General features: G+C 38.6%; 1 protein-coding gene across 6 annotated transcripts in view; it reads right to left on the reverse strand.

The window, feature by feature from the left end:
* Positions 1 to 27,799, reverse strand: part of ULK4 (unc-51 like kinase 4) — a 241,679-nt gene that overhangs the window by 148,176 nt on the left and 65,704 nt on the right. For all 6 annotated transcript variants that reach the window (XM_032182763.1, XM_032182767.1, XM_032182765.1 and 3 more), the window contains exons 22-27: positions 27,118 to 27,245; positions 22,510 to 22,643; positions 10,890 to 11,011; positions 10,528 to 10,584; positions 6,605 to 6,656; positions 6,420 to 6,514 (exon numbers count right to left, since the gene is read on the reverse strand). In XM_032182763.1, the coding sequence (XP_032038654.1) occupies positions 6,420 to 6,514; positions 6,605 to 6,656; positions 10,528 to 10,584; positions 10,890 to 11,011; positions 22,510 to 22,643; positions 27,118 to 27,245 (588 nt within the window). The remainder of the gene's footprint in view (positions 1 to 6,419; positions 6,515 to 6,604; positions 6,657 to 10,527; positions 10,585 to 10,889; positions 11,012 to 22,509; positions 22,644 to 27,117; positions 27,246 to 27,799) is intronic.

Consider the following 27,799-nt stretch of genomic DNA (forward strand, 5'->3'; position numbering starts at 1 on the left):
TCAGATATTTTCTTTTCAGACTTTATCATTATGACCATTTACAATTAAAAAAAAAAAGTAGGAAATATAATTTATGCCTAAATAGACTAGATAGTTTTAATATTAGTTTGAATATTGGTATGATCATAGCTATATCTGGGTTCCTACCACCTACTAAGGAGACTGATACCTAGTCCACAATGGACCCCTCCCTAACTGCACAAGTCCACTATTGTATAATTCTGTGACTGTGGCATTCAACGACTATGCTGTCATCGGTACTGAAAAAAATAGCAATGAAATACTAGAAATTTTCATACACATTACAGTCACATCTCCCAGCTATACTACGTATGCACAAGACCAAGGAAAAATGTAGTTCAAACCTAGTAATCCTGTTTCTAACAATTGGAAAGGAGAAGAATAAGAATAGGAGAAACATACAAAGCTTCTAGATTTGTACATCTCTAGCTTCTAGCAACTCGAGTTAAGAAATTTTCCTAAGCTGAAATTGCATCAGTATTTTTGCATTTAATAAAAGCTTACCAACATTTCTTCATATATCTGTCCAATCTTACCTAAAATGTATTTATACTTTTAGCATGTGCAATACCTACAACACTGAATTCCACACTTCAGTTAGGCTTTATGAAAAAGCACTTTATTTTAAAACACCTATCTAGTTACCAACTTGATACTCACTCAAAAAACATGAATAATTATTTCTAATTCATCTTTTCCATGCCATCCATTAATTTATATGCTCCTTCTTTCATTTCCAAGCTGAACTTTTTATCTGTTCAGTCCCGCCTTGCAACATCAAACTGTACTTTTTCTCTTTTAGAGTGAAAGACCACAACTATCCAAGACCTCAGTATCCAAGACTGGAGGGAATCATGGACTTCTATGGCACTGTGGTGTTTTCTGTGGTCTTTTATCAGTTGTTTCTAATAATCTAGTTGTCTTTCTGATTACAGTTGAATGTAACACCACCATTTTCATAGAAAAACTATGCTAAAAGATAGCCAAAACAGTTACAAGTAGTTTAGAGACTGACATCGTATAGGCATAATTGGATGATTTTCCTTATGTGCATCACTTGACATTTATCAGTATTGAACTGCATGTCATTATGTTGTTCTTTTACTCAGTATCTTGAAAACCTTCTGCAACTCTTCTGTCAATTTTAGTTTTCACTACTGTGAATAACTTAGCATCATCAGTCAGCTGTCACCTCACTATTCATCCCCTTTTCTGAATTACTTATAAATAGCAACATAGATCTTTGTAATGCATCCTTCTTAATATACCTACACTTTTAAAATTGATCTCAGTTCTCTACTTACTAAATTTTAACTACGTAAAAGAAGCTGATCTATAAGATAAGAAGAAAGGTCCACTGATGGATTTTAAGAGTCTTTGGTGCATTGACTGTCAAAAACTTTCTGAAAATCCAAGTAGAGTATCCAAACCCAAAAAAACAATCCAAAAAAGAACATCTGTCTTCTTAATAACATTGATTCCTGCAAGGAAAACTTTACTACTGAGGTCTGAGCATCCAGCAAAAGCTGTACTCACTTTTCTACAGAATTTTATCAGCTACACAGATCAGATCTATTGGAAGCAAACCACAGTTTAATGGAAAATCTTCTGTAAAGTCTCAGTGTTCCTTTAACCTTCAAAAGAGAAAGAGAGGCAAGCCGTATCTTCAGAGTAATGAAGTATTCAAGCACTAATGGGAGGAGGCTTGGAAGAGACAACTGTGATTTCAGTCTTTCTTTTTGTCTCTACTGTACAGGCCACATTAGACACATAAGGCCAGCACCCTAAATAAACTTTCCTACATTCAAAAGAAAGAAACATTGCCTCAGCTTTTCCTTAACCTCACCAAGCAATGTCAAAGCTCCATATATAAGCGCTAAAGAGCTGTTATAACACTGCAAGGGCTCACAGAGGAAGGGTCCCATACTAGCATATTCCTATTTAGGGAAGGAACCCTATGATGGAGAACTACACATCCATTCACTTGTGCTAGTCAACAAGGATGAATTCAGCTACTCAACACATACATGCAACCGCCACGTATTAACAAACTAGCATATAGCCAACATTACCTGTTATCACCTGCAACATAGGCTACGTTTTTATGGGTAGCTTAACTCTCTTCTCAAGGCCACAGAACTTGCCTCAATACGACTAACATTACCAGCCTAAAGAATCTTTACCTTGCTGACAGCTGAGTTCCAGAGCTCTTCAGGGCAGTGTTTATGGACAAAGTCTTTGCATTTGGTGTCACACAGGGTGGACTGGAAATAAAGAAACTACATTGCCCATTCCATGCAGCTACCTTACCCATGCTTGCAAATGACAAAGCACACTACCTTCAGAGATTTTTCTTGAGGTCTCTTATTCTTTTCAGTGTGCACGTGTCTAATTTACAACTACTGACAAATACCTTCTCCTTACCCACAATTCAAAGCAGAATGTAATAAAGCAACGACGATCAGCTTCCAGAACCTTATTTCCAGTCCCAAGTAAGATCCACAACAACCAACATCACCCTGACATTTATGCTCATTAAAATTCCACATACAAAGTTGCTGCTGAGTGACCATGGGATTAGAATTGTGCTGCCTTCAAATTTCTTAAAGCATCTGCTGCAGGCACAGCATGCTCCTCAGTGTTCTTTATATTCCCAGTAATCTCTCAGAATGTAATGGAAACAATAATATAATACATGTAAGAATGAATTGGGGAGAAGGATGACATTTTTGTAATTTTTGTTGAAAAGTCTTCAGAACTACAGAATCTTCATTGAGATTTTTTTTTTTCTTTTTCTTTTTTTACTTCAGGGAAGAGACAGCACTGATTGACTGACTCAATATGTCAATTAGTACAGAACTGGTTTTGCACACCAAAAAAAAGCCTTGTGTCATGTGGATTAGTGTAATAGACAGAAAGCCACATGGGGTGTATGCTTTTAATCCGCTTGAAAAGCAGGAGTGATTGATGAAATGATGTAAAATATGTCCACATAGTCATGCCCTACATTGACAAAATTAGGGTGTCAGTGGTTAGATCAGAACAGCTTATGGATGAAGAACACATTGATGCTGAATAAAGAAAAGACTAAGATGAGCTGAGAGAAGCACTTGCTAAAGTTTCTATCCCCTGTTGTCATGTGCGGTAAAAATAATAACTCTCATATTGTCAGTCAGTAGTTTTCCATGTCATACTGCTTTTCCCTTGACTTCCCATCAAGCAACTCATCAGGTTCAAGGTTCTTTTATTTAGGCCTGATTTTTAAAAATAGGTTCTGAAACCTTTAGGAGGAGAATCATAGCTGACAACTTTTGTCTCAACCAGAGAACTTTCATGCTTCATGTAAAAGATTGTCTGTGCAGTGTGGAGAGCATTTTTAGGAGCTAGTTAGAGTACAAAAAGGATTCCCACAGGAACTGATTGACTGCTATCATGAACCTCATCACTGCTCAAAGCACTCTGAATTACTATTGGTCCTTTTTTTTGGCAAATGAGTACACTTAACAGAGAAAGAGAAGAAATATACTAATTATACTTGTGGTACATAATTCTTAATTAAATTTGAACCTTTACCAAAATTTACATATATATATTTATAACACTTATTATCTGAATTTATTAAATAGTTTTCTGTTTCAGGTATAAGGAGGAAACAAACACATGGATCTGTGCTGGTTTACAAAACCATGGCTTATGTTCCATTCCAGCCTATATAGATTCTTTTTGAGGGCCTTCATCATAATATTTGAGTACAGTTTGGTCAAAACATGCTGAGTTGCACTTACTGTTATTCTCTACTTTATATCTTGTAAAAATGCAAACAACTGCATACAAAATGAAATGACTGCTCATTACTGGCACTCCTTTAAATTAGTTTCACTTAATTTTACCATACTTAGCAATATAAAATATAGTCAGTCACCACAGAAATTAATCTCCTCAATAACTTTCTTCAGGTCGATGGCAATCAGAAATTTGATCACGAAAATCAATTTGTTCAACCTTCTTTGTTCAAGGTACAAATACAAAGGGAAATCAAACAAACTAAAACCCAGAAAAAGCGTATTTTTTTTCTTCTCAAAGTGGAAAAAAAACACAGAAATGTTACTCTTAAACTCATCTTAACTTACAGAACTTTCATTGCAGCGAAATTAAGTCAGACCTAAACAAAAAACACTGGTTCTGCTTGCTTAATGTAACCTCATTTATTATTAAATTAATTAAACCTAGTTAAAAATATGAATTTAATTTCTGATTAGAAATTTTAAAGAAATATCACAGTTATAGTGGAAAAAACACATCCTCAAGAATGTTTTTTTTTTTTTTTTTTCCACTCTCCCTTTCATAAAATGCTGCTCATATCCAACTTTGACTAAATGAACAATCAAGGCATCAGAGATCAACCTAAAATACACATTTCTCTCAGTAAAAGAGTTTCCTATTAACCGCTGCTATACTTAAATATTGATCTGGAACCTTGAACATGTCTAGCTTCAACTTTTAAAAAAAGCACCAAGTTCCACTGGGTGCTGGCATTTATATTCATAGATTCCAGTCATGCACAGTGAGCAGCAATTAGAAGATATCCCTTGAGTAACAGCATTTCTAAAAATATTCTGTATGCATCATAGAAGATGAAGTACCACTTTCCTCTGAAGTAATGTAAGCTGTACATTCAAGTATAATTAGCACACTAGACTTCGTAAATAGTATTAAACTAATTACTGTTTGCACCACTAGTGGCAGATGTGGTTAGAGATTATTAATTACAGTGGACAATTTCTTGAATTTAACATACTGAATTAAAGGCACTTTCTCCACTTTATTTTCTGTCTGAATGGCTATTTGTTGAGTGTCAGGAAGGCTTAAACTAGGGAGAACTGTTCTTTCTGAAAATGAGTGAACAAAGTAATGAATTTTATTTTCTCAAACTAATAAAAAAAGAAAATTGTTCATTGACAAAGATATAGTTATTCTTAAATTAATAAATTTTGATACAGACATTCTGAGTCATAGAACCTATTATACTAAAGCAATGTGTGTCATAAATTCACAGTCATTGGAAAGTCAGGAAGTTTTATCTACATCTACATCTTACTTGATGTGTTCATGTGGGCTTTAAACAAACAACTAAAACTTTCAACATGTGTGATGAAGTAAATTGTTCCCCACTGATTTAGGTACTTAACTAAAACTCACTTCTTACTAGCCAAGGGTTACTTACAAGAGAGTGGGACAGTCATTCCCTATAATTCACTATAATGTTGTACTGAATGAGGGGACAGGAGCAGAGGAGGAAGGGATGTAAAAGGGAGCTATCCCCTTCATGCTATTTTTCCAGAGCAAAACAAAACAAGAACCAGACCATTAAAGTTTAAACAGCAGCTAGGTGAATCCTACTTAATGTGCGGACAGAAGGTATTGCAATTTTAGTAAATGTTGACAGACCTCTATAAAATATGGTACATATTTCTGTCAAAATAAGACACACTCATTCTTATCTAGCGTAACTTGATAAAATAAAGCTGTTTTAGGTGCTTGACTTAAGTGCTATAATGAGTGTCCCCTTAACTTAATTTCAGTACAGAAACACAAATTTCAATAGGACTTAAATGGTCATCCCATTAAGTATGGTGGGTCATACTTTTGCTGGGAATTCAGGCACAAAATTCAGGCACATTGGGACAACTTACAATGATTTGTCAATCACTAATTCAAGCCTTCTGACCTACTGTTTTGCTGACAATTATTTCATAACATAACTATTGTATTCAACCAGCTTAGCTCAAATAAAAACTAACCAAAAACTTTGAAGAAAACAAATTTTTAGTGATACGTGAGACATACAATATGTGGGTTTAGTAATCGTAATACAATTTTAGGTAAGCAAACAGTTATACTTTGAGAAAAACATCCACACATGCAAACAAAAATATCATAACTGTTATAAACTGTTACTCTTGTTGATGATTTCACTGGGAATGGTATTGATGAAATGGTGTCTTCAACCCCTCAAAACTGTTTTTTCAAAGATATATTGAAAGCATAAAGACAAAGTGGAAAAAAAATCATGAATATGTAGCAACATACTTGCTTACAGAATCAAGTGTTAAATTTATATGAAAATCATTTTAAGAACTGCTATTGCCAAACCTTAAGCAAATATCTGTCTCATTCTCTCTGTAATTTTTGAACCAAATGTAGTAAACCAAGTCCAAATGCTTTACTTTGTCCTTGAAATTTAAATCTATTTATAAACAATAAAATATTCTTGTCAGATAGAACCACAATACATTTTAACGCATAATTCAAACAGCTTCTAAATCTTCAAAACATTCAATTTATCAATAGGTTTCAGCCAACTACCCTGCAATTAATTAATTTGTTGCCAGACTTACTGTCGTGCGATGGCTTGTCAACAAGACAGGATGCTGTGTTACTGCTTCAAATGTTGATAAAGTAGTCTTAATCAATTCTTCTGATGCAGCTGGTCCTATTGGTAAAAATCATTATATTTCTTTTCAAAATGCAACAGTTATAATGCCTACATATGAAAGTGCAGCAATATCATAGATTATCTTACCTATTGCTCCATCCAAGTTGGTTTCTCCTGAATCTATAGATCGGATAAAATTCTACAGAAGAAGAAGCATTTATTTGAAACACTTTAGAAACAAAAATGAAGAAGCATAACTACCGATTAATTACAATATGAAATTCTTTAAAGGCTGTGTAAATACAAAATGTTAACGTACATGCAGTTAGGAATTCTCATAATAATTTAGATATGAAAGACAAAGCATCCATGATCTGGCTATTATAAAATAATTTTGCAAGTTTTTAATGCTGCTGGACACTTAAATGTAGGGTACAGTAAGGACCGTTACTTTGACTAATGTCAGGAATGATAGCATTTCCAGCTAAATAGGCAGTAATTAAATGTCTTACTTTATTGTTAACAGAAAACTGTACTTTCTAAAAAGCCTTTGAACTACCTTGTATATGCCTATGTTAAAATAACTCACTAAAAAGACCAAAGACTCTTCCGGAAAATGCAATTTTCTGTTATTTGTACCATCTTTTGATCTCCATGCCTTCTACGCAACACTATGGATACACTTACGCACAAGAGTGCATAGAAAAAGGCATAGCCTTCTACTAAATCACTTAAATAACTCATCATTTGGAAGAACAGGAACAATGAAGTATTAATAATCTGGGATAAGTAAATATTGTACATGTACACCCACTATTCTTTTGCCTTTTAATCTTGATTTCACTCTTTTGCTTCCACTTTTAAGCATAGTTGTTTATTTCACAGGATATGCAAAAGACGTGTTAATGGCACTTGCTAGAGAAGGAGAACTTCTCAGCCAAATTTATGATATGTTTTTATTTGCTGATTTAATGTACAGAGAACATATCATGGATAACATCTGATTTTCAGTGTGCACACAACTTTATATATTTATATTATGTAAAGCATTAAGAAAACGATTGCTTTGAAACACTTGTTTCATATTGCTTTATCAATTACAGCTTTGTTATTACATATTAAATTGGCAGAAGTGCTTACATGGGTTACTTTTCCACAGTATGTGAGAAACAGCTAAAGGATTCTTCTCTAATTAGGAATTCAGATAGAAATTAATTGTATATTTCATAATCTGAAAATATCTCAGAGGCAGTCATAAAAAGCTATTGTTTCTGTTAAAAAAACAGGTGTTTTACCTTCCTGATCATTTGAAGAAAATTACAGTTATAATGTAATTAATTTGTTTTGGAAGAGAGCAAATTATTTTGTTTGCTCATTTAAGACAGTTTCACACATAACCACAGCATCAAGACTAATCTAGAAAAATCAATATAGTTCATACATAAACTGTTCTTGTGCTTATAACCATTGCTTATTTCCTTAATTTTCTGTTGGAAACACAAGAAGAAGATGCATTTATACACTGCTGTTTTTTCAGCAATGGAGAATATGTGTATGCCACTGCAGGTGAGTGTGCACCCATTGCATTGCACTGGGAGCCTACTATTAGCTGTGCCTCTGGGGCACCGCCTGTCTTTTCCATGTCTTTCTATATACAGCTGAAAACATGAAAGGACTGTCCCAACTCCCTCTCAATTTCTTTTCACAGGAGCACTGAGAATTACAGTGATGACAGAAATAACTTCAAAGCAGCAAGAAAAAAATATATTTCTCAATGAACAACAGTTACAGGAAAATAACTACTTTTTTCTTTCCCAATACCAAGCACACATCTTTCCACTCCTAATCATTTTTCATTGTAAAGAGTAAGATTTCAGAATAAATCAGAAAACAAAACAACAATTACAACAAAAAACCTGAAGGACTGGCTTGCTCAAGTCTTAGAGGCCTCAATTATAGTGCAATACTTTGAAAAAATACAAGCCGATGATCAACTGTCCCTTTACAGATGCCACTGGGAATGTTGCTAAACAAAAAAATTCCAGAGTAGACTGTTCCCTGGTAGAACGGATAGTTACTCTTCCAGAAGTAATTACATTAGTCATATCATAACACAGTTATATAAAATAGACTCTATTTTGATATTCATTTTTCAAATGTACTACTTCCCTGCACTTTTTAGGCATAAATTGAAATAGCATATTTAAGTTCCTGAACTGCCTTGTTCAACAGACATAGCAGGACAAGAGACAGGAAATAATCGGTCCCCTCCTTACTCTGAGAGAAAAGGTGTGGTAACATAACCAGCCTGATTTCCTCAGTCAGTAGTTCAAGTTATTTGGAGAAAAGTCAAAAGAGAACCTATGTCGTACCTGGCCTCCTGTACCTATACCATTGGCTAAAGAATTTCACCTTCTAGATGGTTGATTCAAAACCGTTAATAAATCCACTGGCTACTTACAAGTGCTTTAAAGAGATAAAATATTTTGTAATCCAACATCCATTTCTCTTTATTGTAATGTGAATTTTTCTACAGACATTTTGAGGACACTTTCTTCTCAATCACTGACTAGGAGACCTAAATTACACCCACATTTTCTTGGAATCACAAGTCAAAGGAGAACGAGAAGTGAGCCTGAACAGTAGAATTTAATATAGCTGTCTGTGGTGAAGCATTTCTTCTGCATGCGATTGTGGAAATCAATACATAGCTGTCACTTATGAACATGCGGACTTAAAAGTATTTGCTTAACTCTGCTACACAACTTTAGAAATGAGCTTTTTCCTCATTCAGCAGAAACAACAGCTTCAATATATGGAAACTATATTACAACAGTAATACTTCATTTTAACTATACTATCTTATGGGACAGTTAAATATTCATTTACAATCATTAATATCATAAATTATTTATAGATGTTACGAGACAAATATCTCTGTAGCTTATAATACTCAGCTTTTCATCAACTAAATACAATGTAGAAGTACTGGCAACTTTATATTAATTTCTAGTCAGGGCTTCAGCAAAAAATCTATAAAGAATACTGGGTGCAACTCAAAGGTAAACCTAACTCAGAGGTAAAATAAAGTACACAAGTAATTTGCAATATATCATATATATGCAGAGTACACTGGAATCCAAGATAGCATATTTTCCCTTCAACTCAATAGATTGCTGTAGATATATGTAGTTTTCAATAGAACAAAATGAGTAGAACAGAACAGTTCAGTTAGAATGGACCTGCAAAAATCAAGTCCATCTGCCTCACCACTTCATAACCAAGCATATTGTTAAAGCACATTATTGAGGACATTGTCCAAATGCCTGTTGAACACTGACAGGCACTGGGCATCAACCGCCTCACAAGAAGCCGTGTTCCAGTGTTTGACCACCCTCATGGTAAAGACATTTTTTGCAATGTCCAGTCTGAACTTCCCCTGGAGCAGCTTTGTGCTGTTCCCTCATGTCATCAGTGACCAGGGAACAGAGACCGGCACCTCCCTCTGCACTTCCCATCCTCAGGGAGTTGTAGAGAGCCATGAGGTCACCTCTTGGTCTCCTCCAGACTAGACAAGTGTCCTCAGCCTCTCCTCACAGGACATGCCTTCCAATCCTTTTATCAACTTTGTTGCCCTCCTCTGCTTGCGATATTCAAGGTGAGGCTGCACTAACGCTAAATATAGTGGGAGAATCACCTCTTTCAACCAGGTGGCTATGCTGTATTTAATGCACACAAAAATACAGTTTGCCATCTTGGCTGCCAGGGCACACTGCAGACTCATGTTGAGCTTGCTGTTGACCAGCACCCCCAGATACCTTTCTGGAGAGCTGCTCTCCAGCCTGTACTTGTGTACTACATTACTCCATCCCAGGTGCAGAACAAGGCATTTATCTTTGTTGAATTTTATGTCATTGATGATAGTCCAAAAATCAAAACTAAAAAAAAAATATTCAGAATAAAGACCTCTCTAATTTATTAATGTAATTTCATTGCATTAAGTAATTACCAAAAATTTATGCATATGTATTTTTTGCAAACAAAATTTAACTTATGATGGTTATACTCACAAGTAAGGTCCCATAGTTGAAAAGAAACTCCTCTGTGACTATCCTGGGACGAAATACCTATATGAATTTAGCAAAAGTTTTAAAAGTTACAGTAACTGTATACCTTATGACCAGAAAAAGTAAAAACATTTTTTCGCAGCTATATTGAGAAAGAAGGCAAAATATATATTTATCATTTGAGCTGTCCTACAATATGCAAAAATAAGGTTTACACCTTTCATGCTGCTACTTCACTCAAATACCCATCAACCTAATTATACATTAATAAAAGGATCTATTTGATCTTTTAAGCAGCAGAAGTTAGGTTGTGGGAAACTGCAAGAGTTTGTACTTTGTTTAAAAATTCTTGAAAAAAAATGTACCTGGGATGTCACCAGATGAAGTAGTACAGGCATCATGGGAAGGCACATCTTCAGCTGTTTGGCCTGAAGCGTTGATGGGTGTTTGCGTCCAGAGACATTTGTTAAGGCATTGAGAATGTCACCTACAGAAAACAACATTTCAGACAGATCTAACATAACTAGTTTGCTAAACAGCACAAAATGACTTATAAAGCATCTCTGTTCCAGTATCCTCACTGCAATCCCACCTTCTCCCTCCTGATGAAATTGTGGTCATGTGAGTGCATGATGATTAAAAAAAAAAAAAGGCATCTCTGTTCCAGTATCCTCACTGCAATCCCACCTTCTCCCTCCTGATGAAATTGTGGTCATGTGAGTGCATGATGATTAAAAAAAAAAAAGGCTGATTGTACTGGGTCTGGCTGGAATGTTAACTTTCCCGGCAGCAGCCCATTCAGTGCCGTACTCTGTACTTGTAGCTGGAACAGCAGTGTTATCACACCAGTGTTGTGTCTACTGCTGAGCAGCAGTGGCACAGCATTGGGCCTTTCTCTAACCCTCCTAGGGGGTGGGCAAAAAAGTGAGGAGAGAAACATCACTAGGGCAGCTGACCTAAACCAATCAAAGGGATATTCCATACCATGTGGTGTCACACTCAGCAATAAAAGGTGGAAACAGGAAGAAGAGGGGGGGGGGTGGGCTCTCGTTGAGAAGACGTCGGTCCTCCTCTCGAACACCGGCTGCGTGCGTTGAGGCCTTGCTTCAAGGACGTGGTCAATCATCGCTCATTTGTGGGAAGTAGAGAGTAATTTCTTTCCTCTGCACTTCCATATAGCTTTCATTTATTTTGTTTGTTTGTTTTCCTCCCTTTTTCCCCTTTCCCTTTTATTTCCCCTTAGTTAAATTGTTTAGTTCATGGTAGTCTTTATTTAATTATTATAATTATTTCCCTTTAATTAAATTATCCTTATCTCAACCTGTGAGTTGTTCTTTGCTTTACTTCTCCCCCTCCTTATCTAAAGGAGGGGGAGTGAGAGAGCGGTTGTGGGGTTTAGCTGCCCAGCACGGTAAAACCACCACACTGATCCAATACTTTATCTTCTATTTAGTTTTCAGACAGGTCAATTTCCTGCTCCAGCTACAAAGATATAGAATCAAAGAATCACAGAATGCTTTGGGTTGGAAGGACCTTAAAGATCACCCAGTTCCAACCCCCCTGCCATGGACAAGGACACCTCCCACCAGAGCAGTTTACCCAAAGCCCCATCCAGCCTGGCCTTGAACACCTCTATGGATTGGGCATCCACAACTTCTCTGGGTAGCCTGTGCCAGTGCCTCACCACCCGCAGAGTAAAGAATAAATCTTCCCTCTTTTAGTTTGAAGCTATTACTCCTTGTCCTATCACTAGAGCTCACCAAGATCTTCACCATATTTTGGTGACATAATATTCAAGGAGTGTATTTTTCCTGCAGCAACAGTAGCACCAGAAGAAAGAAATAAGCAATGTTCCCCACTTCCTCAAAAGCCTTCCACCAGCTGAGCACGCATAAACACAGATTTAACAATGATGTTAATTATCTAAAGAACACTCTCATGATCTCACAGAAAGAGGTAGCAGCAGGTCAGTGAGAGAACTTAGTCCATAACAAACCTCAGACACAACAATGAGGGAACAAAAATCTAATTTCAGTAGTGAGAACTGTAATTCAAACTTCAGAAGAGAAATATAAAAGCCAAGGAACATTATGCTGAATTTGTCTTACATTGTTGTCTCAGAAATCCATGACCACTTCTGCATGGAATAAAGAATAGAAGAAGCAAGAGAAAAGTCACATGCAAAGAAAGAAAATCCAGTCCTTTTAGCCTGAAATATTATAAGCCAAATCCTGTCTTTAAAAAACACTTACTATATGTTTTCCCTAATGAGAGAGCTACACAAAACTGTAAAAAGGAAACCACATAGCTATTAAACAAATAAAGGACATGATTCAGTATTTTATACAATTTTCATGTCAGAACAGGCCCTTCCTTTAAAAGAAAGTCACAGAGTCTACTCATGTTGAAAAATAGCAATGCTTTTCCTCTGCTCCCATGGAGTACAGTTTTCAACAAAGGCAAAATGACAGAGCCAGGGACTAAATTACATTGTAAAAATACTTATCCTTAAAGATTTGAATCATTCTATAAGATACTGCTAATGAAAATGTTGCCTAAAACTCTCCAAATACATAAAACAAAATATCGTCTTTTCATCAAAGCATTTTTCTTTAGAATTACTAACAAAACCATAATTCGACAAGACCTCTCTGTGATTAACAAATAATCAGTTGAACCCTCCACTCTCTTTCTATATGTCTCACAATCACCACTTCTGTCCATTTGTTGATAAATAGATGCAGTTGTTTCAATTCTTAGTGTGATCTAAGCAAATTATATCTATCTTTTAGAGAGAGGTTATATATTAAACATACCTGAATAAAATTACTTTGTTACCTACAGCAACTGCAAACTTTAAAATTTATCCACAAGATTATCGTTTTATTTCATTTATTTAAATGTATCTTCAATGGCAATTTCTACAACTTGTTAATCTATTTGGTTTATAGCTACATCTGGTGGAAGAAGATGGGATCAGTAAGGAGCTTAACTAAATGCATATTAAAAACCACCTAGGATTAATTCTAAATCAACAGTTAAACTGTTTTTAACTGTTCCACCTGGCAACTCTCGTCATTTTTCCTACAAGCTCATAACTTCTACCTCCTCAAGCAGAACATAATCCTCCATCATACTTACAGCAATAAAAAAGAAAAAGCCTTCTGACAGATACGGACAGAAAGTTTAATCTCAATAAAAACAATCAAAACACAAATCTAGCATGAAAAGGAAAACAAAGCATAAAAATAAATAAATAAATAAAGCAGAACCCATATTAAAGAAACAGATTATTTTGATTTATAGCACTTTCAAGCTCTGAGAAAATATCAGGGCCTACTGCATTAGTTGCATATAGCATACATAGATAGTAGAACGTGAATTTCTGCCTCAAAACATTTATAGTTTGAGACTTCCAAGTCCTACAATATACCCAAATATGAACCTGATTAGTCAGAAAAGTTAGAAAAAGGGAGGTGGGGGAAGACCAGCTGTTTGCAACAAGGCAAAAACCTGCATTCTCATAAGAAGTAAAGTTTCTTTAAAATAGCAGCACGACCATTGGAACTGCTGACCTTTGCAGTGCTACTACTTCATTTTCAATATTCTAACAATAATGTAACAAGAAGAAACATAAATCAGCTATCATCTCATAGAAAAATAAAGTTGTGATTTTTTTTATTATTATTTAATGACAAGTCATACACAATCACAGCTGAGTTTACTCCGTTTCTTTCTTGAAGACTCTCAGCATTTCCTTCCTTGTGTTGCTATTTACCTTTCTTACTCTGTTCTTTAGGAGATCTCACCCACCAGCTTTAATAAGCATTTTTATGCCAATTATTCAGACTGGACACATAAATCTCATTTTCTCCTTCATTCCTTTTTGTCTTCCTCCTTTCCCCTCTTTCCTTCTCTCCATCCTTTTCCCCACCCCCTTTCCATTTCTTCTTTACTTCCTCCTATTTCCTCCACTCAGTTCCTTCCTTCTCATATCCACTTTTCCTTTTCTTCTTTTTCATTTTCCTCCTTCTCTCTTCTCTTTCTTTTCTCCCTCCTTCACTCTTTCCTTCCTTCTGAATTAATTTTCTTAAATAGAAAATTTATCTTTCCTCATACATCATACAGCACAGCTTTTTCCAGGAAAGACAGTCTCATTCCTACTCATCTGGGGTGTCCTGGTTTCAGTTAGAACAGAATTAATTTTCTTCCTAGTAGCTGGTGGAATGCTATGTTTTGGCTTAGGATGAGAAGAGTGCTGATAACACCCCGATGTTTTAATTGTTGCAGAGCAGTGCTTATACCAAGCCAAGGACATCTCAGCCTTTTGCTCTGTCCTGCCAACAGGCAGGCTGGGGGTGCAGTAAGAGCTGGGAGGGGACAGACCCAGGACAGGTGACCCAAACTAGCCAAAGGGGTATTCCATACCATCTGACGTCATGCTAAACAATATATAGGGGTGGCTAGCCGGGGGAGGGGGGCCGGACTGCTCGGGGTTAAGCTGGGCATCGGTCAGCGGGTGGTGAGCAATTGCATTGTGCATCACTTGTTTGTACATATTATTATTACTTTCCTATTATCACCATTGTAACATTATTGTTATTATTGTTATTATTATTTTGTTATTATTATTTTCCTGTCCTGTCTTATTAAACTGTCTTTATCTCAACTCACGGGCTTCACTTTCCATTTCTCTCCCCCGTCCCAGAGAGGGAGGGGGGAGGGTGAGCGAACGGCTGCGTGGTGTTTAGCTGCCAGCCGGGTTAAACCACGACAGTCTTTTTGGCGCCCAACGTGGGGCTCGAAAGGTTGAGATAACGGCAGATCTGACCACAGTGTGTTAAACTAAAATTGGTGTAAGTATTAGACCTGCTTAATAGTCACTTGTCATAATGCTGATTGCTTTAATCTCAACTCTGCTGCGCCTGTTTTCCAAATTGAGTATTATAGTACATTATTTTCCGTATTTGCTCTCTGTCATGTTGTTTATCCTCTCCGGGCCCTGGTTTCAGATCATTATGGTACTGAGTGTTGTAGCAATGGCTTATGAGACGATGAGATATCTGGTCATGACTCTAACTTGGTATTTGTACTCAGTAACATCGTCGACTCTGTATTTTGGAAACTGTATCTTGGAAACTATTAGCAATTATACCTATTGTTTTTTTCCATTAGGGAGTCAATCTGTGGAGGGGAAAGGGGAAGATATTTTCTCTTACTTGATTACTCTCCCTTTCTCCTTCACCACCCCTGTATCCTCCTGGATCACTATGCCTTCCTCCTTCACCACCCTCTTACCCTCCGAGCTTGCTACAATAGCTCTCCAAGATATTGAATATCCTTGGGATACTCAGACCAGCATAGTCTTGTTGTTCTGCCTCCTGAATGCGCTTCAGGTTCTGCTTAAGGTTAAACAACTACTTAGGAAGCTCATCCGGAGATCTGCCCGGAGGCAGTATAGTTGTGGGTGGCAGGGAGTATGGGAGGATATGGGCAGGCATCTGGAGCAGTTGGCACCCCCAGTGTTTTGGAAATTCACCCCTGAACAACTGCAAAATCCTCAAAAACTGGCAGAATGCTTGAGAAAAAGGTGTCATGATTCTGGCAGTTCCAAAGTAACACAAATCATTGTAACATGCTGGGGCCTGGCTCATGCCTATCGAGCTGCCATTGATACTGCTATCAACTTAGTGACAGACCCTGTGGCCACTCCAAGCCCTGTGACAGATCCAACGGCCACTGTGACCCCTACGGTGGACTCTGCAGCCGCTCCAGTCCCAGCTTCTGCAGATGCTCCAATCCCAGCTCCTGCAGCCACTCCAGTTCCAGCTCCTGCAGCCGCTCCAGTCCCAGTTCCTGCAGCCGCTCCAGTCCCAGTTCCTGCAGCCGCTCCAGTCCCAGCTTCTGCAGATGCTCCAATCCCAGCTCCTGCAGCCACTCCAGTTCCAGCTCCTGCAGCCGCTCCAGTTCCAGCTCCTGCAGCCGCTCCAGTTCCAGCTTCTGCAGATGCTCCAATCCCAGCTCCTGCAGCCGCTCCAGTTCCAGCTCCTGCAGCCACTCCAGTTCCAGCTCCTGCAGCCACTCCAGTTCCAGCTCCTGCTGCTACTCCAGTCCCAGCTCCTGCAACTGCTCCAACTCCAGTTCCTGCAGCCACTCCAGCTCCGGTTCCTGCAGCTGCTCCAGCTCCCGCAGCCGCTCCAGCTCCTGTGGCTGGGTCAGAGAAAAGAGCTGTAGCAGTGCAAGTTGACCCTGCAGAGGGTATTCCAACCCCTGTGGCAGACCCTGTAACGGGGTCAGAGAAACGAGCTGTAGCAGTGCAAGTTGACCCTGCAGAGGGTATTCCAACCTCTGTGGCAGACCCTGTAACAAGGTCAGAGAAACGAGCTGTAGCAGTGCAAGTCGACCCTGCAGAGGGTATTCCAACCTCTGTGGCAGACCCTGTAACAAGGTCGGAGAAACGAGCAGTAGCAGTGCAAGCTGCCCCTGTAGAGAAGGTGAAAAAATGGTATAGAGATTCAGGTCGTTTAGAATGCAGAGAGTCTTCTGCCAAATCTAGGTATAGAGACGACGGAGACGACGACGACGCTGGGGCATCAAGGGTTCAGGAGGAGGAAGATGAGGATGCCGAAAAATCAACAGTAACTACCCGAAGCCTAAACGAGCGTGAGTTACGAGATGTGCGAAAAGATTTTGGTCGCTGTATAGGTGAGCAGCTTGTCACCTGGCTGCTCCGATGCTGGGACTCTGGAGCTAATTGTGTGGAATTAGACGGCAGGGAAGCCAAGCGACTGGGATCCCTTGCTAGAGACGCAGGCATTGACAAAGCAATTGCAGATGGAGCACAATCTCACAGCCTCTGGAGGCGTCTCCTCTCAGCTGTGAGGGAAAGGTATCCCTTCAAGGAAGAACTTTTATGTCTACCAGGCAAGTGGACCACTATGGAGAAGGGAATCCAGTACCTGAGGGAATTAGCCGTACGGGAAGTGATTTATGAGGATCCAGACCTCAGACAAACATCCAAAGATCCAGATGAAGTCAGGTGTACACGACCCATGTGGCGGAAGTTTGTACGGAGTGCACCATCATCATATGCCAGCTCATTGGCAATAATGGCCTGGAAAGAGGATGAGGAACCCACAGTGGATGAAGTGGCTAAACAACTCCGGCAGTACAAAGAAAGTCTCTCCTCTTCCTTACAGGCCTGCGTCTCAGCTGTGGAGAAACTTTCTGAAAAGGTTCACCAACTTGAAGAGAATCTATCATCCTCCCCACCTGAACCAACCAGTGTCCACCGACCAAAAGAGAACACTGTGGAGAAACTTTCTGAAAAGGTTCACCAACTTGAAGAGAGATTATTCTCCTCCATACCTGTACAGAGCAGTGTCTCAGCTATCAGGGGTAGGCGTTCATCCACACAAGGAAGACGATATGGTGGGTACTCACCCCGTGCCACCCTGTGGTTTTACTTACGAGACCACGGAGAGGACATGAGAAAATGGGATGGAAAATCTACTGCGACCCTAGAGGCACGGGTACGTGAGTTGCAAAAGAAAACAATCAAGAAAAAGGGATTCTCTGAAAAGTTTGCTGCTCCAACTTCCAGCAGACAGTCCTTCAAACACAGAAATGAAGAAGATTCTGACCAGGATTAGGGGAGCCCTGCCTCCAGCCAGGGGGAGGAAAGGGACAATTGAGTTTATTGGACTGTGTGGATTCGATGGCCTGGCACATCAGACGCACAGAAGTATAAGGCTTTAGTAGACACCGGTGCACAATGTACTATAATGCCATCGAGATATAAAGGACCAGAGCCCATCTATATTTGTGGAGTGACAGGCGGATCTCAGCAGTTGACTGTATTGGAGGCTGAAGTGAGTCTGACTGGGAATGAGTGGGAAAAGCACCGCATTGTGACTGGCCCGGATGCTCCATGTATCCTTGGCATAGACTATCTCAGAAGAGGATATTGCAAGGACCCAAAAGGGTTCCGGTGGGCTTTTGGTATAGCTGCCTTAGAGACAGAAGGCATTAAACAATTATCTACCTTGCCTGGTCTCTCAGAGGACCCCTCTGTTGTGGGGTTGCTGAGGGTCGAAGAACAGCAAGTGCCAATCGCTACCACAACTGTGCACCGGCGGCAATATCGCACTAACCGAGACTCCCTGATTCCCATACATAAGCTAGTTCGTCAGTTGGAGAGCCAAGGAGTGATCAGCAAGACTCATTCACCTTTCAATAGTCCCATATGGCCAGTGCGAAAGTCTAATGGCGAGTGGAGACTAACAGTGGACTATCGTGGCCTGAACGAAGTGACGCCACCACTGAGTGCTGCAGTGCCGGACATGCTGGAACTTCAGTACGAACTTGAATCGAAGGCAGCGAAGTGGTACGCCACAATTGATATCGCTAATGCATTTTTCTCCATCCCTCTAGCAGCAGAGTGCAGGCCACAATTTGCCTTCACTTGGAGGGGAGTTCAATATACTTGGAATCGGCTGCCCCAGGGGTGGAAACACAGCCCTACCATTTGCCATGGGCTGATCCAGTCTACACTAGAGCAGGGGGAAGCTCCTGAACACCTGCAGTACATCGATGACATTATTGTGTGGGGTGACACAGCAGAGGAAGTTTTTGAGAAAGGGAAGAAAATAGTCCAAATCCTTCTGAAAGCCGGTTTTGCCATAAAACAAAATAAAGTCAAAGGACCTGCACGAGAGATCCAGTTTTTAGGAATAAAATGGCAAGATGGGCGTCGTCAAATCCCAATGGATGTGATCAACAAAATAACAGCTATGTCTCCACCAACTAACAAAAAAGAAACACAGACTTTCCTAGGTGTTGTGGGGTTTTGGAGAATGCACATCCCAAATTACAGTCTGATTGTAAACTCGCTCTACCAAGTAACCCGTAAGAAGAATGAGTTTGAATGGGGCCCTGAACAACGACAAGCGTTTGAACAAATCAAGCAGGAAATAGTCCATGCAGTAGCCCTTGGGCCAGTTCGAACAGGACCAGATGTAAAGAATGTGCTCTACACTGCAGCCGGGGAGAACGGCCCCACCTGGAGCCTCTGGCAGAAAGAACCTGGGGAAACTCGAGGTCGGCCCCTGGGGTTTTGGAGTCGGGGATACAGAGGATCTGAGGCCCGCTATACTCCAACTGAAAAGGAGATATTGGCAGCATATGAAGGAGTTCGATCTGCTTCGGAGGTGGTCGGTACTGAAGCGCAGCTCCTCCTAGCACCCCGATTGCCAGTACTAGGCTGGATGTTCAAGGGAAGGGTCCCTTCTACGCATCATGCAACTGATGCTACGTGGAGCAAGTGGGTTGCACTAATTACTCAGCGGGCTCGAATAGGAAACCCCAGTCGCCCAGGAATATTGGAAGTGATTATGGACTGGCCAGAAGGCAAATACTTTGGGATATCATCCGAGGAGGAGGTGGGTCGTGCTGAAGAAGCCCCACTGTACAACCAGTTACAAGAGAATGAAAAGAAATATGCCCTGTTCACTGATGGGTCCTGTCGTATTGTGGGGAAGCATCGGAGATGGAAGGCTGCTGTATGGAGCCCTACACGACGAGTTGCAGAAGCTGCTGAGGGAGAAGGTGAATCGAGTCAGTTTGCAGAAGTGAAAGCCATTCAGCTGGCTTTAGACATTGCTGAACGAGAAAAATGGCCAGTTCTCTATCTCTACACCGATTCATGGATGGTAGCAAATGCCCTGTGGGGATGGTTACAGCAATGGAAGCAAAACAACTGGCAGCGTAGGGGCAAACCCATCTGGGCTGCTGCTTTGTGGCAAGACATTGCTGCTCGGGTAGAGAACCTGGCTGTGAAAGTACGTCACGTAGATGCTCATGTGCCCAAGAATCGGGCTACTGAAGAACATCAAAACAACCAGCAGGTGGATCAGGCTGCTAAGATTGAAGTAGCTCAGGTGGACCTGGATTGGCAGCATAAAGGTGAATTATTTATAGCTCGATGGGCCCATGACACCTCAGGCCATCAAGGTAGAGATGCAACATACAGATGGGCTCGTGATCGAGGGGTGGACCTGACCATGGACGCTATAGCACAGGTTATTCATGACTGTGAAACATGTGCTGCAATCAAGCAAGCCAAACGGTCAAAGCCTCTTTGGTATGGAGGACGATGGCTGAAATATAAATATGGAGAAGCCTGGCAGATTGATTACATCACACTCCCTCAAACTCGCAATGGCAAGCGCCACGTACTTACAATGGTGGAAGCAACCACCGGATGGCTGGAAACATATCCTGTGCCTCATGCCACCGCCCGGAACACCATCCTGGGCCTTGAAAAGCAAGTCCTATGGCGACATGGTACCCCAGAAAGAATAGAGTCAGACAATGGAACTCATTTCCGAAACAACCTTATAGACACTTGGGCCAAAGAACATGGTATTGAGTGGGTGTATCACATCCCCTATCATGCACCAGCCTCCAGGAAAGTTGAACGATACAACGGACTGTTAAAGACTACATTAAAAGCAATGGGCGCTGGAACATTCAAAAATTGGGATACGCATTTGGCAAAGGCCACCTGGTTAGTCAATACTAGGGGATCTGCCAACCGAGCTGGACCTGCCCAATCAAACCTGTTACGTACTGTAGATGGGGATAAAGTTCCTGTAGTGCATGTAAGAAATATGCTGGGTAAAACAGTCTGGGCTACTCCTGCCTCAGGAAAAGGCAAACCTATTCGTGGAATTGTTTTCGCTCAGGGACCTGGATACACTTGGTGGGTGATGCAAAAGAACGGAGAGGTCCGGTGTGTACCTCAAGGAGATTTAATAATGGGTGAGAATAGCCCATGAACTGAATTGTACCTTGTTAATTACTATATAATACTGTATGTTATCACTACTATGACTACTGTAGGTGACTAATTAGAATGTATGGAAAAGAGTGTAACCTGAGCATGACATAAATGGTATGGAATAAGGGGTGGATTTCTGTGATATCTGTTTTATTCAATATCAAACTGATGTTCAAATCTTGCCAACAGATACTCATTACTTTTTCAAGATTGTATTCCTTCTGTCTAAACACTCAAAACACTCATCTTGTTTCATCACCTTCTCCAGATTTTCAGGTTAACTTCTTTCTACTCCAGCTTCTTCTCTAGTTGTCCAAAGAGTCAAAATCATGTCCTGCAATTTGCAGGTTTTGTCGTATTTGCCCACATGCCTTTCACTGTTCTATATGCTCTAACTACGACAAGTTAGAGCATATTCAATGTTGACAGCTTGTTGACAGGACTTCAGCTGCTACACCCAAGCAAATTTCTATTTGAACATGTACAACCAATATAAAGTAGCTTTTTATTGTTCCAGAGACTCATATACTAGTGAAATTTGAGCAGATACACATAAAATTGGCCAAATGCATATCCTTAGCACAACAACTCCTTTGCTGGAATGTCAAGTTTTTATTCCTAAAGCATGAAGGATGGGGCAAGGTAGCACTGTTGCCGTCTCAGAGAAAATCTTTCCATCTTTTCTTCTGCATGAAGGGATCAATTTCAGATTATCTATAAATATTCAAGTATCTAGGCTGAAATATTCCAGAAAAATCACCTCAAGCAAGTACTCAGCATACATATTTAAGCATAAATGATTAACACTTACTCATGGATATACTGTGTTATATCTCTCCTTCCTCTGTGCTTTATAAGGTAAGTTTGTTTTTAGAATTTCCAATCTTTGGAATATCTTTAGAACATCGATAAAACTTCTTGTACAATTGGGCCTCTTCCCTGACTGAATTGAATCTGGCATTCAAGATTCCAATACAAAATATCTGATCATGACATGACTAAGAAACTTCATGAAGCTGATAACATCCAAACTTTATGTGATCAGAAAACACGATCTTTCCACCTGTATATTTAAGGAAATACTTAAGTGCTTCTCAAGGGAGTAAGCAAAGGTAAGATTTGTTTAGTTAACCAACTCAATTTACCTAGAATTCCTGGCAGCTCCCGCACAATGTGATAGATGAGAAGATCCAGGCATTTTGACAGGTATTCATTGCCGCTTTGCTGCTCTTTTCCTGGTGTGGTCTTTCTGCTGTCTCTTTCAATATACATCACAAGTCTGCATTTAAACAAATGCAAAACATTACCTCTCATAACAAGTAAATGATACTGTAATCTTAAAAATATTACTGAAGCTGGCATTTCTAGTACCCGTGGTTAAAATCAGGAGAATATATTGGTGTGGACTCTGTAATTTTTGTTGAAATTTTGGGCTCCCTTTCAAATAAATCAAATTTTAATATAACACAAATGACAGTGCCAAGGAATAACAACCCTTAAGCTCCTGTTAGTACAGCTTTACTGGTTTACCAGTTTAAATGAAGATATGACATAAGGAGTAAATCTATTAGAGAGAGACTAAATTTAAAATCCACTTTATTTTGAAACATATGACCAATATATGCAATATGAGCAAAGACTAAAGACAGTCTGTTCCAATGTGCAAGAATTTCAAGAAACAGACTAATTTAAGTCAATGTAACAGGTGATCAATCTTTTGATCAAGGAACACCATACAACATTATTCACACTATAGCCTATCCAAATGTTAGCACTACTAAGAATGGCCATAGAGAAAGAAATAAAAGTCTAACTGGCCTTATACTTTTCTCTCAAAATTTGAAGTTCACAATTTCTCAAGACAAACTCAGTGCTTCCATTCTAACTGACAAGTGCTGTATAATTATAATGTTCTGCAGAATGACATTTTTCATGGTAAACTACGGTAACTGATTTATTAGCCATTGGCTAACTTACAAGAGGTAGCTTTAATAATACACCTATAACAGAATGCTTCAGGCAAGATTTTAAAATGCTCATTTGAATAGATAGAAGGGCCAGTCCTTCCTTTAGGGGCCTAATATTGACATCTTTGTTTCATATTCATACTCCCGGGAGGTCTGGCACACAGAACCATCAGTCACTGGTGAGTGAAATCCATGCTCTGGTTTTTAAGAATGTATTTTAGTATGATCCCTTTTCTTACCTACCCTTATTATAATCAACTTATTTAACCTGTCTAAGGTGTATAGAACAGAACTGCAGGACTAGCATACTCTTTTTTTTTTGTTTTTTTATGCTATTAGATGTATATTTCCATCATAGAGATGATTTACTCAGTGAAGTAAAAATTTTGCACACAACACATGAAAAAACATGCAGGTGTTACTAAAATTAAGTTACACATGATGACTAATAAAACCACTGTCTAGGAAGACAAATTTGATTCTTTTAAAAAAACCTTTAAACATGTGTATCGCATGATATGAACATCAGTGAACTTGTACACACACAAAAAAAAATGTTGTTTTGAGAAAAACATTGAAGAAGAATGGATCAAAAAGGGAAGAATTGCAGAGAGTTAACTTATCTATAATAACGGTTAAGATATACTGATTAAGAACTGTTCACTCATAAAAATGACCAGCAGGAATAAAAGGTGTATAGTTAAAATTCAGAAGACTAAGCAGAGAAATGGTAAGATGTCTTCATATATACAGAAAATTAAAGAGACTAAATTGCTTTTTGTGCTTTCTGTATTTAGCCTGTAGAACTGAAATTTCAATGAGAAAACAACAAGAATTTTTAAGTGTTAGGAATACCTAACAATTAGATCAGCTGGCAAAAAGAGGTTATAGGATATCTACCATTTTTCACCAATGGTTAGAAAAATATTTTTTAAGAATAGATTAAACAAAGACTTTGATCTGGATCAAGTGGATTGACTTTGCAACTCTGAAGGTCTCTTTATAGACTATTTTCTAAAATTCATTTATTCCCTTACCTGAGCGACATTTACCCTCACATCCATAAAAATCAGCTTTAGGCATCTATAAAGTTCAGCTACAATTCTACCAGCATCTGAATGGGGGGGGAGGGGGGATGTATATGTGCTGCTAGGATGAGCTGCTGCCAGATGACTAAACTTGAAGCAGGAGGTCTCTCACTAGCAGTCTTTTCCCTACAAGAGGTTCTTCAGAACACTACGTTCAGATACTGAGAGCCTGCCAGGAAATGATAAGTCTTGCATTCTCTAAGGACATATACAGTCCATTTACCCCGCCAATTCATTTTTAGTCAACCTCTGCTACTATAAAAGGATTAGATTTTTTAAAGGATGTTTAAAACACATATATCATTTATTTTATGGAGTTGCAACATTGGGTGGATCATGCTAGTTAGAAGATTCAATCCCTATCTTCCCTTCATCCTTTTTTTTTTTTTTTTTTTTTTTAGTTTGATAAAAGCTTGCTGGATTTTTGTTGGGTAATTGTTCCCTTCTGCCTTCTTTTTCTATTCTTTTTCTCAGCCAAAATGACTGTTTTTCTGGGCCAAACTTAGAATTGAAAGGTCAATAGGCTACGCGAGACCTGAGATTGCAATAAGTCTCCGGGTAAAGCTTTTCCTCTGAGAGCATATAGAAGATGTGAAAACTAAAAATCTTTGGGAGGTTGGGACGGTTGGCAGAGAAAAATTTTGGTTAAAAGCTACACTATTTTACAATGCACATAGCTAGACTAAGTTGGCCTATAATTCAGATGAATGAATCTATGTTGCTACTTTCAACCTAGAGTTGCGAAGGTCTGTTGTAGCTAACCATGTATAAGTGAATTTCAGCTTCTATATTCATCTCTGTCTTACAATAAACTGCATGTTCATCCCATAAGAACAGACTCCACATGTCTATTTTGGACTGAGCTTGAACATGAAAAAAATTCCTCTGCATCTGTTAGCAATTGTTAATGCCTTTACTACATTTTTAGTAGAAAAATCCAGAGTTTTACTTTATATTGCATTTTTACTTACAAGACTTCTTATTTAAACAAGGAATGTTAAGATCCTCCTTTTTGTTCATTAATAAGTTATAACAAAAATGAGTAGAGCAATTATATCACCACTTCTAAAATGTTCTTATTTTAAAATAACCATGCTTTTAAAGTAAAACAGCAACATTGTGACATCTCGGGTTGTCATCACAACAATGTACTGATTTTGTCTGGGATGGAGTTAATTTCCTTCATCATAGTGGTGCTATGTTTAGGATTTATGCGTTGATAACACACTCAGGTTTTCACTATTGCTGAGCAGTGCTTACACAGCATCGAGGCCTTCTGTTTCTCGCACTGCCCCACTAGCAAGGAAGCTGGGGAAGCACAAGAAGCTGTGAGAAGGACACAGCCAGGACAGCTGACCCCAACTGACCAAAGGGATACCCTATACCATATGGCATCATTCTCAGCAATAAAAGCTAGGAGAAAGGAGGCAGAGGAACTTAACATAGAGAATTTTTAAAAATAAAATGGGAAATCTCTTCATTTTCACCCACAAATATTGACTGGTGAAATATTTTGTGGGAAGTCAAATGGCTGCTGTCTAGAAAGCTACAGAAGAGATCAGACGAAATTGTCACCAAGCTGTAGACTGAGAACTACTATTAGACAGAAAAAATACTGTTCTGTCATTGTCTACGCCTTAAATTATTATTATAATATTCTCCCTCCAAAGATATTTTACTTTTTTCATGATGGTCTGTCAAAGATGCTTTTTTATTATACATCATGAAACATACGAGCAAATAGAAATAAAAAGGCAATCTTGATCATCAAGTATAACCATCTGAAGGTTAGGCATACAGCTATTACATAACTCACATGCACAGAGCAGTTTATTTCCATTATTTCTACTAAAAGATTATCTCCCACACCCTCCAGTTTTTCCTTCAGTATTTGTTCCAGAGTCTTCCATACTACTGAAGTCAGCTATGTGTTTAGAACACTTTGTTCCCCATGACATTTTTTATTTTTGAAGTACTTTGTTATTCTTTTCCAGTTATATAATGACACCCCAAAATTGATGTATAGGTTAAAAATACGGGTACTGAATTTGTACCTAAGCTACCTAGAAATAAGGATTTAAACTCTTTTTCCTTATCTACCTGGTTTTGTCTTCAAACTTAGTGTAACTATTTTTAAGATAAAGCAAGGAAATTGTTTCTGTACTAGAGATTATCTTCAGTCTCTATCTCTACATTTGCAATACAGGTCTCAGTTTTTCTTCTCCTTTCACTTACATCAAGCCACATGCATGTTGCTTTCCTAACATTTCTTATAGTCTCTGTCACTCCACATTTGAAAATGCTAACCGGTGCTATATTTACATCCTTTCTTCATGTTTTTTCTCCTTATGCTCTCTCTCATCTGAACTTCTGTCATTCCTTTATTTTCATATCTTAATTTACCCAGTGACCTTCAAAGAAAAATCTGCTTCTTGCTATTGCCATCAAGGACCACAAGTTCCTTTAAAAGGCACTCCCTATAAGCCAAAGTAGCTTCCCCTTGTGAGTGATCATCACCTGATGACAAAAGAGAGAACTTTTTTTTGTGATATTCTTGTAAACAAAAGGATTCACATTGCACAGAAAATAGTTGATTCCTAATACACTCACTCAAAAATACTAAACATTTAAAGTATTTCAGGTACAACTTTGAAAATAAGCATTGCATCTCTAATTTTAAGTTCCAGTAACACCTTACCTTGCTTGACAACTGAGTAGCAACATCTCCCTGTTATTAATCAAAACTTGTAACAGGACCAGAAAGGCTTTTGCTCGTATGAAAGTTGAAGGACTTTCAAGTAAACGTGTAATTGTAGTCACAAATTCCTTGGTGGGAATAAACACAAAAGCATTAATATTATCCTACGGAAAACGGCTAATTACATTGTATTTTATCACTGTATCCATTTAAATTTTCCTAATTTTATTTGCATTTCTTGTTAGTATGGGTATCAATACTTTTCATGCCATTCTCAAAGCAAACAAAATCCATAAAACACAAATAAATAAATTTAGTCCAAGAGAGACTGGCCCAGTGAAAAGCTGCTCTGTACAACTTCTCAAAAGCTGCAGCATACAAACACTATCTACAGTAGTATGTCCAAAATGGACTAACAAAACATTAAAAAATACCTTGCCTTAAGTATATTTTAACATATTTATTTTAAAGGACGACTAATAGTTTTTCAGAATATATGTATTTCAGCACAAATAAGATGAAATGTTCTCACATACATAGAAAGATTAAACACCTCTGGAAAGCAAGAACATTTTGCTCTTACTTGTTGGAGTTACCATGGGTTAAAACAGCATTGTCAATTAAAATCAGTTACATCAAGCTCATCTGAGAATGCTCTAATGATCTGGCTGAAGACATATAG

This window comes from Aythya fuligula, chromosome 2 (assembly GCF_009819795.1).
Source record: "Aythya fuligula isolate bAytFul2 chromosome 2, bAytFul2.pri, whole genome shotgun sequence".
NCBI lineage: Eukaryota > Metazoa > Chordata > Aves > Anseriformes > Anatidae > Aythya > Aythya fuligula.